Consider the following 15,180-nt stretch of genomic DNA (forward strand, 5'->3'; position numbering starts at 1 on the left):
GCCAAGTGCTCAGGCCACCATCTCCAAGGGATCGTCTCTCTCACACCCCCGAGCCAACACACCCGTTGGCTCTGCCTTCAAAGCGGCCCCACCACCCCAGCCTGGCATGAGGCCCTGCTCTCACCTGAATCGCCCGGGAGCCCCCGCCAGCCTCCCTGAGCAGCAGCCCTCACCCCCCTCACGCAGCAGCAGGACTGACTCCCCGGGTCAAGGCCGCTCATGACTCTTGATGGCAGTGGCATAAAGCAGCCCCTGAGCAGGGCCCACAGGATGGGCCGCCCCCAGCACCCCTGCCCCCAGCGCCTGGTCTGTGCTCCTAGACCCTTCGTACAGGCAGGGCTTCTGCCGCCCCTCCCATCCACCCTCAGGAATCTGCTCAGGCTCCACCCGCCTGCCTGCCCTAAACACACACCCGCTAAGGCAGGCATCCTCGCTAGCTCCATACCCATTTATTACTACTGAACATTCTAGAACACATTTAATGTCTGTCTCCCTCACAGGACATGAGCTCCTTAGGATCAGAGCTCTTGTCCCCCTTGTTCACAGCTGTCTCCCCAGACTGAGAAGGGCGCCTGGCACACAGCAGAGACTTAGTAAGGATTTTCCAATGTTGAATGAATAAACACTCTCCCTGGGTGACCTCATCCAAGGCTAGGGGTCTCAATGTCACCTGCATCTGATGACCTCACTTTCATTTCTGGCCAAAACCCCTTCCCTGAGTTTCCAACCTGTGTATGTTACGCTGGACTGTGATTCCTGCTTAGTTACCTAACAGGCATCTCAGATGCAACAGCCCCAAGACAGAATTCCTGAAGCCTAGACCTTAACCCTGGTCTTCCCATCTCAGTTAAATGGCTTCACCATCTGTCTAGTTGCTTTAGCCAAGGGCACAGAAACCCTTTCTTATTGTTCCTTTCTCTCCGTTTTCCCCTACATCTGATTCACCCCATTACCCTCCATCCCCCTCCCCTCTCCTCTCCATACCCGGTACCTAGGCGAGGCCTCCGTGCTACTCCTGGGCTCCTGCAGCAGCCTTCTCACTGTTCCCTGCCTGACCGTCTCCAACTAAGTCTCCAGGCAGATCCAGGGTAGCCCAGATAGTCCTTCTCCTGCCTGAAGCCCCCCACTGGCTTTCCATCTCACCTAGAATAACGAGGTTGACAGCATCCCTCGCCTCACGCAGGCTCAGGCCCTCCTTTTCAGCACCCGGCCCACTGCTCTGCAGCCACCCCAGCCCCCTCCTGGCTCCTCGAATGCTCTAGGCCCTGGCCCGATCCAGGGCCTTGGTATCTGCTGTCCCCTGAGACCAGAACGCTCTTCCCACGCTTTAGGCTTCAGCCCACAGATTTCTTACCCAGAGGCCTTTCCTGACCATTCTAAGAGAGGCCCTGCCCCCAGCCGACACCCCACCCTGATGTTGCCTCTATAGCACTGACCGCAGCTTAGACCTTTATCTTACTTGAGGGCAGAGGCCCGTCCCCTGGCTCACCGCTGTCCCACCGTGTGCCACCCAGAGGGACACTGTTGCATGGGGCACCACTTCCAGGAGGCAGACATGGCCGACGTCCTTTTCTAACCACAGCCTAACACAGCACACGACAAACACAAGCCTTCAGGACACAGAGGTTAAAAACGTGTCCGTGCATTCTACCATCCCTCACCTCTCTAATACAGCTCCCTAGGAGAAACGGGACCCGTTTGCCTGTTTCTATATCCTGAAACGGTGCCTGGCAAGGGTATTCTTCTAATGCAAGCTGCCGGAAGACTTGGCCACACAAACGCACCAGGAGAGGTTCACGCAAAGTTGCTCAGGTTTCACACAGGAGGTTACAAGGCCAGGTTTGAAGAGAAAGACTGTCGGGTATACGATCCACGTGGAAGTAATTGGTTTTTAAATCTCTTTTTACACTCCACCTTCCTTCCAAAAAGACACAAGGCAGTAAGACACTGACAGACAAGCCAGGACGAGACGGCAAGCAGAAGAGTGGGACCCTGGCAGAGGGAAAGTCACGACCAAGTTCTGCACACCACTAAGCCCAGCTACAGATTCTGCTGAGCGTTCCGGGGCCGACAGGGAGATCACTGTTACAGAGACACCAGACTGTTGGTGGAATTAGGGGGGTATTCAGCGTGCAAAGTAGAAGCCAAAGGGGAAGCACGAGTGTCTTTTAATAGCCATGGACCGCCACGCAGAAAAAGAATAAACTTGCACTGTGCTGCTGCAAAGCCCGGGACACAGCACAACAGACGCTGAGAGGACCGGAGGCTGGCACCCCCAGCACCACCAGCTGGCCCTCACTGACGCCCGCCCACCTCCTACCCACTCTCCAGCACCACGCCACCCAGGCCCCCGCGTGCCCCCGGCCCACATGCCGTCCTGCCCCTCCGCCTCTCCCCCGGGCAGGCTGGGACTGGACCGACCCTGCTCGCCGCTGTTCGTCCAGGGAGCAGGTCAAGGGAGGGGCCCTCTCCCGGCCAGGAGTCCTGACCCCTTCCAGACCCGGCCCCTCCCTCAGGACGCCTCCCGGCCCCAGGCCGGGCTACAGCCCATGTGAATGAACTCTTTCTGCGCCCCCCACTCGGCTCTACAGCAGGTGACACAACTGGTAGCACCTCCCCTGCCGAGGCCATTCCGTTTTCACGATGGCGCGGCACGCGGAGGGAGTGAGGGGCGAGCTCCCACCCGACCCTGAGCCTGACCCCTGACCTCTTACCCAGGCTGTGGAGGAGGGGGCCCGCAGGGAGTAGACTGCAGCAGCCACATGTGGCGGGCAGGCTGGGGACCTGCCTGGAGCCGCGTCACCACGAGCCTCGACACCAGTGATGCTCACCTTTTCCTTGGCTGTGTTCCAATTTGCCTGACAGACTTCTCCTCGGTGTAGAAAAGCAGACTTCTCTGTAAAGTCGAGACCAGCAGCACCTTCTGGCTGTAGTCCAGTTGCACGATGGAAGCCGGCTCCTCCAGTACCAGGTGGGAGTGACAGATGCCCTGCGGAGAGATGCCAGGTGAGGCTCACAGGTGAGGCACGCAGCGCAGCAGGCTACAGTGACCCCACGTCAGTCTGAGAGGACTGGCCCACGTCCCTCCTGTGCCTGACATTGACTTTGGTCAATGTCTACCTTAAAACGAATGCTTTAATTCTCACCGGATTCAATGTCAACCCACTGCAATGAAATTATTTGCAAAAGTCCTCACTAATGAGAAAACAGTCAGGGTTACCATCTATATCAGGCTACATCAAGTTGGCCAAGAAACATTTACAAATTCTGTATAATTTTTAAAAAATGTTCTCAGTACACGGTTCAAAGAAGAATCCATAACGATTCAGCAGAAATATGTTGCACCATGTGTATTATTAATTCCAACAGAACACAGTGGAGCTTTCTATAATGTTACTGTGACAACGGTCAAAGTCCATATCGCACTCCTCCTCCACAAAGGGTTCAAAGCAATCGTGGGGACATTATATCCTTGCCTACTGAAAGGGTCAGAAGAAACAGGTTAGAAAGAAATTAAAATGGTAATAAGCATATTGAAGAACAAAGTAAAGTTCTAGAAGGCATTTTACTGCTAACACAAACTATATTTCTTGGTGTCAAATATCTGCTGCTATAAGCCACTCTTCTCCTGAACCCGTTTCTTTAATTGTTTAGAAATACTGATGCAATGTGACAGACCTTTGCAGGGAAAGAGGGAGCAGCAATCAGATCCATTGGCAAGATTTACATACAGTAAAATTCACTCTTTTTAGATATACAATTCTATGCATTTTGACCAGTGCATTCAGTTATGTAACCACCAGCACAATCAAGACAGGGAAATCCCCACTACCCCGCAAACATCAAGGACATCAAGCCAGATTTCCCTCCCACCTTTGCCGTTATGCAGACTGTAGCTTTTCAATTTTTGACTTAGCTTGTAATGGAATTAAATTTATTGTACCGTATTGTGCAAAAACACACGTCTTTTTTGCAAATCTCATGAAATACCTGTGTCTCCAAAAAACAATGATCAGAACCTCAATAAAGCTGGGAAAAAAATGATCAGCATGCTAAGGACAGTGCTTTCTGCATGTGATTTTTCTCTCCATTTCCTGACATCACGCATGAGCAGGGTCCCCTCTGTGCAACTCAGGCTGGGGGAGTGACAGCAGGCAAGTACAAATATGGGGACCCTTAAAACCTTAACAAAATGTTTTCCTGGAGAGTAGCAGTTCTCAAAGTGTGGTCCACAGTCCCTGAGGGTCCCTAGGCGAGATCAAAACCATTCTCATTATAATACTAGGTTTTATCTGCCTTTTCCACCAAGCTGTGGTTTGTACTGATGGTTGGTAGAGCTACTGAAAGCTCAAACGGGCCCAAGATGAGCAGGGCACCAAAATCCGGTAGCTGCCACGGTGCCCTTAGCCACTGTGCACTTGTAGCAAAAACATGAATTTCACTTCAGAAGGTCTTTGACGCAGGGAAATGATAATTCCATCTCATCTTGACCCTTGCGTACGCCTATCTTTGTATTCTGTGTGACAAAACAGGGCACGCACGCAGCCCTCCGCTGATGCTGAAGGACTTCGGTTCTCTCAAGGAGGAAGCACTTGTGCGGTTGTATGAGCTGTGAGCTCAACCAGCTGCTTTTTTTCACAAAATACATTTTTACTTGAAATACTATAATTATTCAAACTTGGGTATTTGGCAGGCATTTTCTCAGAAAGAACAAAGTAAGCCTGTCAATTCAGGGAAAATAAGTGACAGTATTTGTTGCTGATAACAAAATGCAAGTTTACAAGTGAAGATTAGAATTTGAAAACTTGTATCCACCCTTGTGAACCTGACAGATTCCCAACAGCTAAAGACTTTTCTCATCAGAATGATGGCAATATTAACAAAGGTGCTTTCTTTGATATTATATAATTAAATGTTTCAACATTTGGAAGATGTGCATCACTCAGTAGGTCAGTATTTTCCAAGTGATCAATGCAAGATGTTACAAAATCACACGTGGGTCAAGGAGCCATCCTAAGTGCAAGACAGACCAATAGATTTCACTGTAACAGAGTGAGAAAAATTCATCTATATGCTTTCAGATTCCATGTTGTAACCAACCTTTAAAGAAACTACCATTAGTCAATTTGGGGATGTAGCTAAAGAATGTCCACAATTCTCTGGAAGGGCTATTAAAATACTCCTCCTGTTTACCACTACATGTCTGTGTGAGGCCAGATTTTCTTTACATACTCTAACCAAAACAATGTATTCTGACAGACTAAATGCAGAATCCAGCTGTCTTCTATTAAGGCAGACATTAAAGAGATTTGCAAAAATGTAAACCCATGCTACTCTTGCAAACAGCAGTAGAAGTTTTGTTTTGCTTTGTTTTTTTTTCAGCCGCGCTGTACGGCTTGTGGGATCTTAGTTCCCCAACGAGGGACTGAACCCAGGCCCTCGGTAGTAAGAGTGCAGAGTCCTAACCACTGGACCACCAGGGAATTCTCAGCAGTAGTTTTGAAAATAGTTATTTTCACAAAAGTATGTTATTTATGTTAACATATAATAAGTTCATTATTTCAAAATAAAATTAATAAAAATTTTTTAATTTCTCAGTTTTAATTTCTAACATAGTACACTCAGTAGATATAAAACCCATACAAACAAAACCTCTTTGGAATCCTCTTTTTAAGAGTGTAAAGTGTAAAGGGGTCTTGGGACAAAAATGTTTGAGAACTACTGCTAGAGCATATTCGTAGAAGACAGGTCAGTCTTGGATCAGAGGGACTAAAAGTCATCCAGCTAGTAATTGCTGAATTCCTAGACGCACTAGGAATGATGGCTACAAATAAGAAAACGAAAGGACCGTGCCACCAAGGGGTTCATTCTAACTGAGCAGAGGTATGACAAAACAAAGCACAGGCAGGCATAAAGCCACACGCGCGATGGGAGCACACCCTAGGTTTGAAGTTGAGCTCTGCCAGGCATCAGCTCATGACTGGATCCCTTGGAGCCTGGGTTTCTTATCTACTGACTGAAGATCAGCACACACAGCTTAGGGCTCTGTCGTGAGGCTTAAATAAAATGACAAATACGAGGGTGGGGCTAGGTTCCCTGCTGCCACCAACCCTCCTCCTTTCCCACCACTCTATCCCACACAACCAGAGCTTGGCTGGGGGTGAGCTCACCACCCACTGGAAGCACTGACCTCTGTCCACAGTGTGGACAAAGAATGCTGCCCGCCATACAGATGAACAAAGGATGTTGCAGCTATCAGCCACTGCAGCCTCCCCCAACAGTGCAGCTGAAGGGGTTCAAGACGGAAAAGAACAGGATACTTACTGGCCCTAGACAGTTAAGGTGTATATCAAAGGAATGATTTCAGTGAGCCCAGACTCTGGCATCTTCCCATACATAGAAAAGCGCTAAAGTCATTAACTTGAGATGTTTGTTTTTTCTTTAATTAGCAGAAATCTTGATGTTCAACTACCTGGTTTGTGCAAAACTCCTATATATCCTGGCTCTTCCCTTATCACTTTGGAGCAGTCCCTCAGAGTCATGTGAGAGACTGCCTGTCGGGCTTAAGTCCTCAGTAAGTCTGTGGAATAAAAATTCTCGACTTTTAGGTTGTGCTTTTTTTTTTTTTTTCAGTCGACAATAGTCATAACTGTGAAACGCTTCACATCCTCCTACAAACTCTCCAAGGAAATACGTTTGATAGTGGCCACTTTTCTAACTGGTAGCAATAGAAAACAGGACAATAAAAAAAGTGTATGTTCCAGAAGAAACAAAGGCCAATTCTTTAGATACAGAAGTAGAAGCTTATAAAGCATTAGAAAAGCCCTTGAAAGAAAATGTTACAAACAACAGTTGAGATTAGAAAGGGACAATGGGGAGTTCCTGGTGCCCTAGAGGTTAGGATTCCACACTTTCACTGCTGTGGCCTGGGTTCAATCCCTGGTTGGGGAACTGAGATTCCACAAGCCAACTGGCACGGCAGACAAAAAATAAATAAATAAAATTTTTAAAAAGGGACAATAATCAAAAATTCAAGTTGACCAACTTCTCCAAATATAAGACAACCAATATTTCTGAAAATAATTTTACCTGATCTAGATCCAGAGAAGAATAGACAATTTTCCCTTTGTCATCTCCAGAGAACAATTTCATCCCATTGGGGCTCCAAGCCAGAGCTGTTATGCTATTCTTGTGAATACCAGTGACGTCAAATCTCCGAAGCTATGAATAAACGATGAAAATACACACAAGAAAAAGACAAGGATAAACACTGTGAGATGTGAACAAGGTGGTACGCAATCCCTCCTGTTTATGGAAAAGCTGGTGTTCCCAAGTTGTTTCCATGCAAAAACCTGCACAAGGGTCCACCTTTAAAACTGACAGAGAAGAGCCAGAGAATATTAAGCAAAATTACCCATAAATGCTTTTTGCCAAGTGTCCTACCAAGAACAAAAATGTCATCTGATTATAAAGAGCACAGAGTGAGGCTTTTCTGAGCAAGTATTTTCTTGGCAGATGAGGACTCCTCATTTTAAAAGACATGAGGAATTTGCCAAGAAGTTAAGAAATGCTAAAATGATTAGTACTTACCTGTCTATTTCTTCCTGGCAACGAGGATACAAGTTGAAAGACTGCAACCCTCCCAGAGGCTGTGCCTGCAGCCACCAGGTCATCAAAACAGCTCAGCAGTTTCACCACCGTGATGGATTCCGTTTTCCCCTGAAAGAGGAAACATTCAAAAACAAATGGGCCATAATTCAAAGAGTCATGTACCACAATGTTCATTGCAGCACTATTTACAATAGCCAGGACATGGAAGCAACCTAAATGTCCATCAATAGATGAATGGATAAAGAAGACGTGGCACGGGCTTCCCTGGTGGCGCAGTGGTTAAGAATCCGCCTGCCAGTGCAGGGGACACGGGTTCAAGCTCTGGTCCGGGAAGATCCCACATGCCGCAGAGCAACTAAGCCCATGCGCCACAACTACTGAGCCTGTGAGCCACAACTACTGAGCCCATATGCCACAACTACTGAAGCCCATGCGCCTAGAGCCCATGTTCCACAACAAGAGAAGCCACCACAATGAGAAGCCCGCGCACCGCAATGAAGAGCAACCCTTGCTCGCCACAACCAGAGAAAGCCAGAGCACAGCAAAGACCCAATGCAGCCAAAAATAAACAAATTAAAAAAAAGATGCAAACAAGATGCGGCACGTATATACAATGGAATATTACTCAGCCATAAAAATAAACGAAATTGAGTTATCTGTAGTGAGGTAGATGAACCTTGAGTCTGTCATGCAGAGTGAAGTAAGTGAGAAAGAGAAAAACAAATACCATATGCTAACACATATGTATGGAATCTAAAAAAAAAAAAAGGTTCTGAAGAACCTAGGGGCAGGACAGGAATAAAGACGCAGACGTAGAGAATGGACTTGAGGACACAGGGAGGGGGAAGGGTAAGCTGGGACGAAGTGGCATGGACATATATACACTACCAAATGTAAAATAGATAGCTAGTAGGAAGCAGCCGCATAGCACAGGCAGATCAGCTCGGTGCCTTGTGTTCCTCTAGAGGGGTGGGATAGGGAGGGTGGGAGGGAGACGCAAGAGGGAGGGGATATGGGGATATATGTGTACACATAGCTGATTCACTTTGTTATACAGCAGAAACTAACACAAAGTTGTAAAGCAATTATACTCCAATAAAGATGTTAAAAAAAACAAACAAAAAACCAAAACAAATGGGCCTGTCACCAGGCCAGCTTTCAGACTATGAAACGTTACCTACCAATGGAATGGAAAACCTCACTGGACTGCAGCCTATATATATTCCTGATTGAAAATGTATACAATTCAGAAAGATAATTAATCTCTTTTTCTTTCTAGGTTTTTTATCTTTGAAATGACAATTGTTTTTGTGTTATTTTCTGGCTGTGCCACACAGCATGTGGGATCTTAGTTCCCCAACCAGGATTTGAACCTGTATCCCCTGCACTGGAAGTGCAGAGTCTTAACCACTGGACCACCAAAGAAGTCCCTGAAATGACAAAATTTTTAAACTGCATTTATGAAAAAGGAAATACTGTTCAATCAAGTATGAATACACTGAGCTCTTATCAAGAGAGTACTAAGGAACTCGGATAGGAGAGGTAGTTCCCCTCAAAACTGGAGTCTGGAGTCAGAAGAGCTATCCCAGACGCAAGCTCTCCTTTCTTCTCTCTCAACGTGGACAAGTCATCCACCGACTATAGTCCATGGTGTGTACCTGCCACACAGGCTTGCTTGAGGATCAGTGAGACAATACATTTGAGAGTGCTTTATAAACTGATTCCTGGCGTGTTTTGGTTCTCATATCAATAATCACATTAAATAACACTAACTCAAGCTTAATACATTGGTTTATTAACAAGCACATGTCAAGCACTGAATACAGATATTCGGGCTTCCAGAGCATCTGAATGATCATTTTTCATTTTGAAACCACTCATTCAGAAAAATTACACAACCATTTCGACCTCGCTAAGACATATGGCAAGATCTTCCATAAGCCATTTTGATCCCTGATGCAGTAATTTAGATGGTAATCAATCTCTGCATTCAGGGTACTGAGTCAGCTGCTGTGGTAATACACAGTAGGGCGCAGGCCCGCCCTCTCACAGCTGAGCTGTAGCAATGAGACGTGCACATGAAGAGCTGCCCCCCACGAGTGGGGGTGGCAGCGACTGAGCTCACTTTCACCTGCCACTTTACAGCTTGCAGCGTATGCTCATGGGCTATAAATACACTTGGTGCCACGTCGTGATACAGGGTAAGGGACCTGGATCTTAAGCTACAGGAAGGAAAAGGGGGACCCTTGAAGATGCCTGCTTTTGCAGGTGCATCAGTCAGAGGTGTTTCTGGTAACCCCATTAGGAACAGGATGGAAGGAGGAAGGCGTGGGACCAGGCAGGCAGGAGGACCAGCTGGGAGCCTCCTGTGATAGTTCAGGTGGAGGTAGTATGCGCCCAGTCAAGGGAAGTGGCAAACTGAACAGGTGCAAGGGCAGTAAACCCTGACGAGGAAAGAAGAGTATGAAGACCCGGTCAGAAGGAGGGCGGCAGTGATGAACAGAGCACATTGACTCTCTCTGTAAAGGACGCTCTGTCAGTCGCGCGTGTCCTGTGCTGGGCAACCTGTTCAGCGCTTCACAGGCATTATCTCCTGGGGTCCTCAAACCACCAAGAGGGCAGGTGCTGGAGTTATCCTCATTTTACAAAGGTGAAGCGATTTGTCTCAGGTCACAAAGCTAGAGAGAATCAATAGTCAGGACTCACACCCAAGTGTGACCCTACAGAGGCCCTGCTCTGCCTCGCTGCCCTATGCCTTCTGAGCAGATCCATGGCCGTGGAGATGGAAGGTGTGGTCGGCTGTGGGAAAGAAGGAGAATGAAAGGAGTGCAGGAATGTGAGTGATGGTTCCACCTCTGCTTTGAGAGAAGAAAGTAACATAACATGCTTTAGATGTGTATCATCTGACATGGCAACAGAATGTTAAAAAGAGAATATTTTCCCTGGGAATTTGTAATTATAAAAACCGCTACTACAACAGGAATCAAAATCACTTATTGGAGATCTTGCCACGTCATAGCACAAAATCAAAACGGTTGTGTAATTTTCCTGAATGAATGGTTTCAAAATCATTGCTCAGATGGGCTGGAAGCCTGAATGTCTATATGCAATGCTTGTACACGTGCTTTTTAATAAACCAATGCACTAAACTTGACTTAAGGTTATTTAATATGATTATTAAATAGATTTGGTTCTTGACTTAAGAACCAAAACATCCGAAGAATCAGATTATCAATATCTAACTATACTTCAGACAGAAACAAAATATGAAGTTTCAACTTCTCACAGTATAACACTCTAGCTACTCTGAAAAAGCATTCCTCTCCAGACACCTAGAAATGTTGAATAAGATACATAAAACATTCTTTTAAACGCATAGCTGATCTCTAGAAAAGTAAAGAAAATCTACAAGAGCCGAAAACAAAAAGAATGCTGTCAAACTAGAACAGAAGCCAGCCCTGAAGCTACAGGCTACATAGGGCAATCTGGCCAACACCTAGACCCTTGATGTTCTGAGGTGAGGACGGTTAATGAGGACAAGGCTTCAGGCCAGGTGACGTGGGGAGCTGGAACTGACATCCCCTGCTAAAACCAGAATCCCTGAAGACCTAACTCTCAGTGAAAGTGTAAACTAGGGAAAAATCAATTTGCTGGGAAATGAAGCTGACAAGGACCTTTGTCTTATCTCAGGCATTGACTGGAGTGAATAAAAAAGATTCTGTAATCACAAAGCTGTCGCATCCAGCACCAGAGTTTGAATTTATTCTCCCTTCCCACTGAAAAGAACCTTCATGCCAGGCACTTCACCTGACACGCTTCCGTGTTTGTAGCACTCCAAGGCGGCTGGCAGAGTGACCATCAACCCCATCTGTGGAACAGTCTCAACCCAGGCCCCTCAGCACTCCCACATATTAGGATCAGCCACATACCTCACAATTAGACAAGACCACAGGGAAATAGGTCCCCTCAAGAAAAATCAACTAAAGAAAGCAATAACAGAATTGGACAACTCCTCATCCTGACTCAAGCATTTCATGTAGAGTGAGGAGACCCAGAACATAAAAGAAATATGCTTATGGGGAGGGAAAGATTGGGAATTAACAGATACACACTACTATACATAAAATAAACAACAAAGACCTACTGTATAACACAGGGAACTATATTCAATATTGTAATAACCCATGATGGAAAAGAATCTGAAAAAGAATATATAACTGAATCACTTTGCTATACACCTGAAACATTATAAATCAACTATGCTTCAGTAATGAAAAAGAAATATGCTTAAAAATGTTAAAGAAATGTAAAAAGAAGTTGAAACATAAGACCAAACTATTATCAGAAATAACAGAAATGAAAAAGAATCCAAAGAATGTAAAATCTCAGGGGTAGACTAAACAGCAGCCCAGTCACAGATGAAAGAAAATTACTGAACCAGACGACAGCTCTGTGCGGCAAAGGAGAGATAAAAAATATGACAGATGGGCTTCCCTGGTGGCGCAGTGGTTGAGAATCTGTCTGCTAATGCAAGGAACACGGGTTCGAACCCCGGTCTGGGAAGATCCCATATGCCGCAGAGCAACTAGGCCCGTGAGCCACAACTACTGAGTCTGTGCTCTAGAGCCCGCAAGCCACAACTACTGAGCCCACGTGCCACAACTACTGAAGCCTATGCACCTAGAGCCCATGCTCCACAACAAGAGAAGCCACGGCGATGAGAAGCCCACGCACCACAACGAAGAGTAGCCCCCGCTCACTGCAACTAGATAAAGCCCGTGCACAGCAATGAAGACCCAACACAACCATCAATAAATAAATAAATTAAATTATATATATATTTTAAAAAAGAATGTAGAAACCTTACTACCATATAGGTCCCTTACTCTCCCCTCTTACGTTATAGCTATCTTATATATTACTACATGTATACACACTGAAAACTCGATCAGTGTTATAATTTTTGCTGTCAAGTATATTTTAAAGAACTCAAGAGGAGAGAAACAGTCTACTGTATTTACTATTATTCTTCCTTCATTACTGATGTTCCAAGTTTCCTTCTGGTATCATTTCTCGTTTGCCTAAAGAACTTCCTGAAACAATTACTTAGAGCAGGTCTGCTGGCAATGAATCCCCCTAGTTTTCCTTCATCTGAGAATATTTTTATCTCACCTTCTTTCCTAATAGATATTTTTCTTGGGTAAAAATTCTGAGCTGACCATTATTTTCTTTCAACACTTTATAAATGTTGTACCACTGTCTTCTATCCTCCACAGTTCCTGATGAGAAATTTTCGGGAATTCAAAGCATTGTCCCTTACAGGTAACGTGTCATTCTCCGGCTACTTTTAAGATTCCTCTTTGTCTTTAGTTTTTAGAAGTCTGATTAGGATATGTCTGGGCATGGGTTTCTTTGGTCTATCCTGTTAGGGGTTCACTGCTGGATTCATAAGTCTTTTTTGTTAAGTGCTGAAGTATTTGAGAGATCTGATATATTATCCATAACCATAGTTTTAAAGATTAACTATGTAATGGTTTTAAACGTCTGGGGAATTTGAGCAGTCAAATCCATGAGCTATTAAATAAAGAAAAGAAATAGCAATAGTTTTCATTTTCATACAAAAAATACAAATGTAAACTCTAGAGCCAGTCTGCCCAAGTTCAGACAACGGTGCCACCACTTCCTAACCACCTCACAAGTCACTCGACCTCTCTGTACCTCAGTTGTCGCCCTGGTAAATGGGGATGAGAAAACATCATCTACCTCACAGAGTCTTGTGAGGATGAAATGAGTTAATATATGTAAAGGTTCACAATAATGCCTGGCACATAGTAAGTGCTATATACATGCTAACCATTTGTGTTATTTTAAATTGAGTATAGAGGCTTAACAAAAACTAACTTTTTAAGTTAAACTTTAGGTTGAATATTGATTAAAATATAGATATTTGTAAATACTTCTCTTAAACACAAAAGCCTTGTCTTAGGCTGTAAAAGTCTACTAACCACAGGCAGAGCAGAACCCCATGAGGCTGTGAGGCAGGAGCCACAACTCAGTCACCCTTGAGTCTCTCACAAAACCTGAGCACTCATAAATCACAGATACCAACTCAGCGGGTGAATTCGGTCCACCTCCCCAGTAACTACAATACACAGAGATGCCTGAGCCAACCAACACAGAACAGAGGTCGGTCAGGACCCCAGTTGCAGTGTTCTACAGAAGTGACCTCAGTTAAGATGTACGTGTTCTGGCAGCTAGCCAAAGTTGATCCTGATCCTTTTCTCACAATAATTTCACCAGAATAGCTAGTGATTATTTGAGTAAGTCAGGTAAGGTATTTTGAAAAACAAAACACTTAGAAAACACTTGGAGGGACTTCCCTGGTGGTCCAGTGGCTAAGAGTCCATGCTCCCACTGTAGGGGGACCAGGTTCGATCCCTGGTCGATGAACTAAGATCCTGTATATCGCATGGTGCAGCCAAAAACAAGAAAACAAAACAGAACACTTAGAAAAACATGGCTACTTTCAAAGTTTTCTATTAAGTGTTAAACACTATAATGTTCTCTTTTAAAGTAACTGGATTTTTGGAGGCAGGAAAAAAAGTTAAAACATCAACATTTTTAGCTGTACTCCACCTCAATTAAAAATGGTCGGGGCTTCCCTGGTGGCGCAGTGGTTGAGAGTCCACCTGCCGACGCAGGGGACACGAGGTCGTGACCCGGTCTGGGAAGATCCCACATGCCGCGGAGCGGCTGGGCCCGTGAGCCATGGCCGCTGAGCCTGCGCGTCCGGAGCCTGTGCTCCACAAAGGGAGAGGCCACGGCAGTGAGAGGCCCGCGTACCGCAAAAAAAAAAAAAAAAAGGTCATAAAGTATTGTTTGGGAAGGGCACTCAGGCCATATTCTAGCAAATCAGAAGTAAATTACCCCATCCTGGAACTCACAAGCATGTTAAACATTAGCCTGGGCTCACACATGCTCAGGTGAGGACAAGCAAGACTCACCTCAAAGTTGTACTTCTTCATCTGATTCAAGTGCCGGCAGTACAGGTAGAGCATGCCAATGCTACTGCCCACGGCAATGTAGTCCCCGTTGGCGTCCAGGGCCGTGAGGTAGACCACTATGGAGCGGAACCCCTTCTGGATCTTTGTGGGAATGGCATTGAGGAGATAGTACAAAGGGCAGAACTCTCTGAATGTGACAGACTCTGATACGGATGCCATGGCCAACGTTTCCACAGATGATCTTCAAGCAGGACAGGAATTTTAACTGGCATCTAGGGAAACCTGGGGGCTGAAGAACAAGGCATTATAATGCTTTCAACATCTAGTCATGCAAAGAGAAGTCAGGTATAATAGTGGGAACGAGGAACTTTCAGGTGGGTATGAATTATAGTCAGAGCTGAATTAAACAGAGAAAGTAACCAAGTGCCATTAAGATCACTTTTGAGCATTTTAATTCAAAACTCACTTCAATATGTGCTGGCCCCTGTAATTTATATTGTGATAAATGCTATGGAGGGGAAGGGGTGGAAAAAATATTAAAAACAGTTCTTAATCTCAAGTAGCT

At 45.4% G+C, this 15,180-nt stretch overlaps 1 protein-coding gene across 1 annotated transcript in view; it reads right to left on the reverse strand.

Annotated features, from left to right (window-relative positions):
- The window catches only part of TECPR2 (tectonin beta-propeller repeat containing 2), a 76,602-nt gene extending 61,768 nt beyond the window's left edge, over positions 1 to 14,834 (reverse strand). The window contains exons 1-4 of the mRNA XM_065871905.1: positions 14,616 to 14,834; positions 7,591 to 7,719; positions 7,090 to 7,221; positions 2,832 to 2,989 (exon numbers count right to left, since the gene is read on the reverse strand). Of these exons, the coding sequence (XP_065727977.1) occupies positions 2,832 to 2,989; positions 7,090 to 7,221; positions 7,591 to 7,719; positions 14,616 to 14,834 (638 nt within the window). The remainder of the gene's footprint in view (positions 1 to 2,831; positions 2,990 to 7,089; positions 7,222 to 7,590; positions 7,720 to 14,615) is intronic.
- Between the last annotated feature and the right edge of the window lie 346 nt (positions 14,835 to 15,180).

Source organism: Phocoena phocoena, chromosome 2 (assembly GCF_963924675.1).
Source record: "Phocoena phocoena chromosome 2, mPhoPho1.1, whole genome shotgun sequence".
Lineage (NCBI taxonomy): Eukaryota > Metazoa > Chordata > Mammalia > Artiodactyla > Phocoenidae > Phocoena > Phocoena phocoena.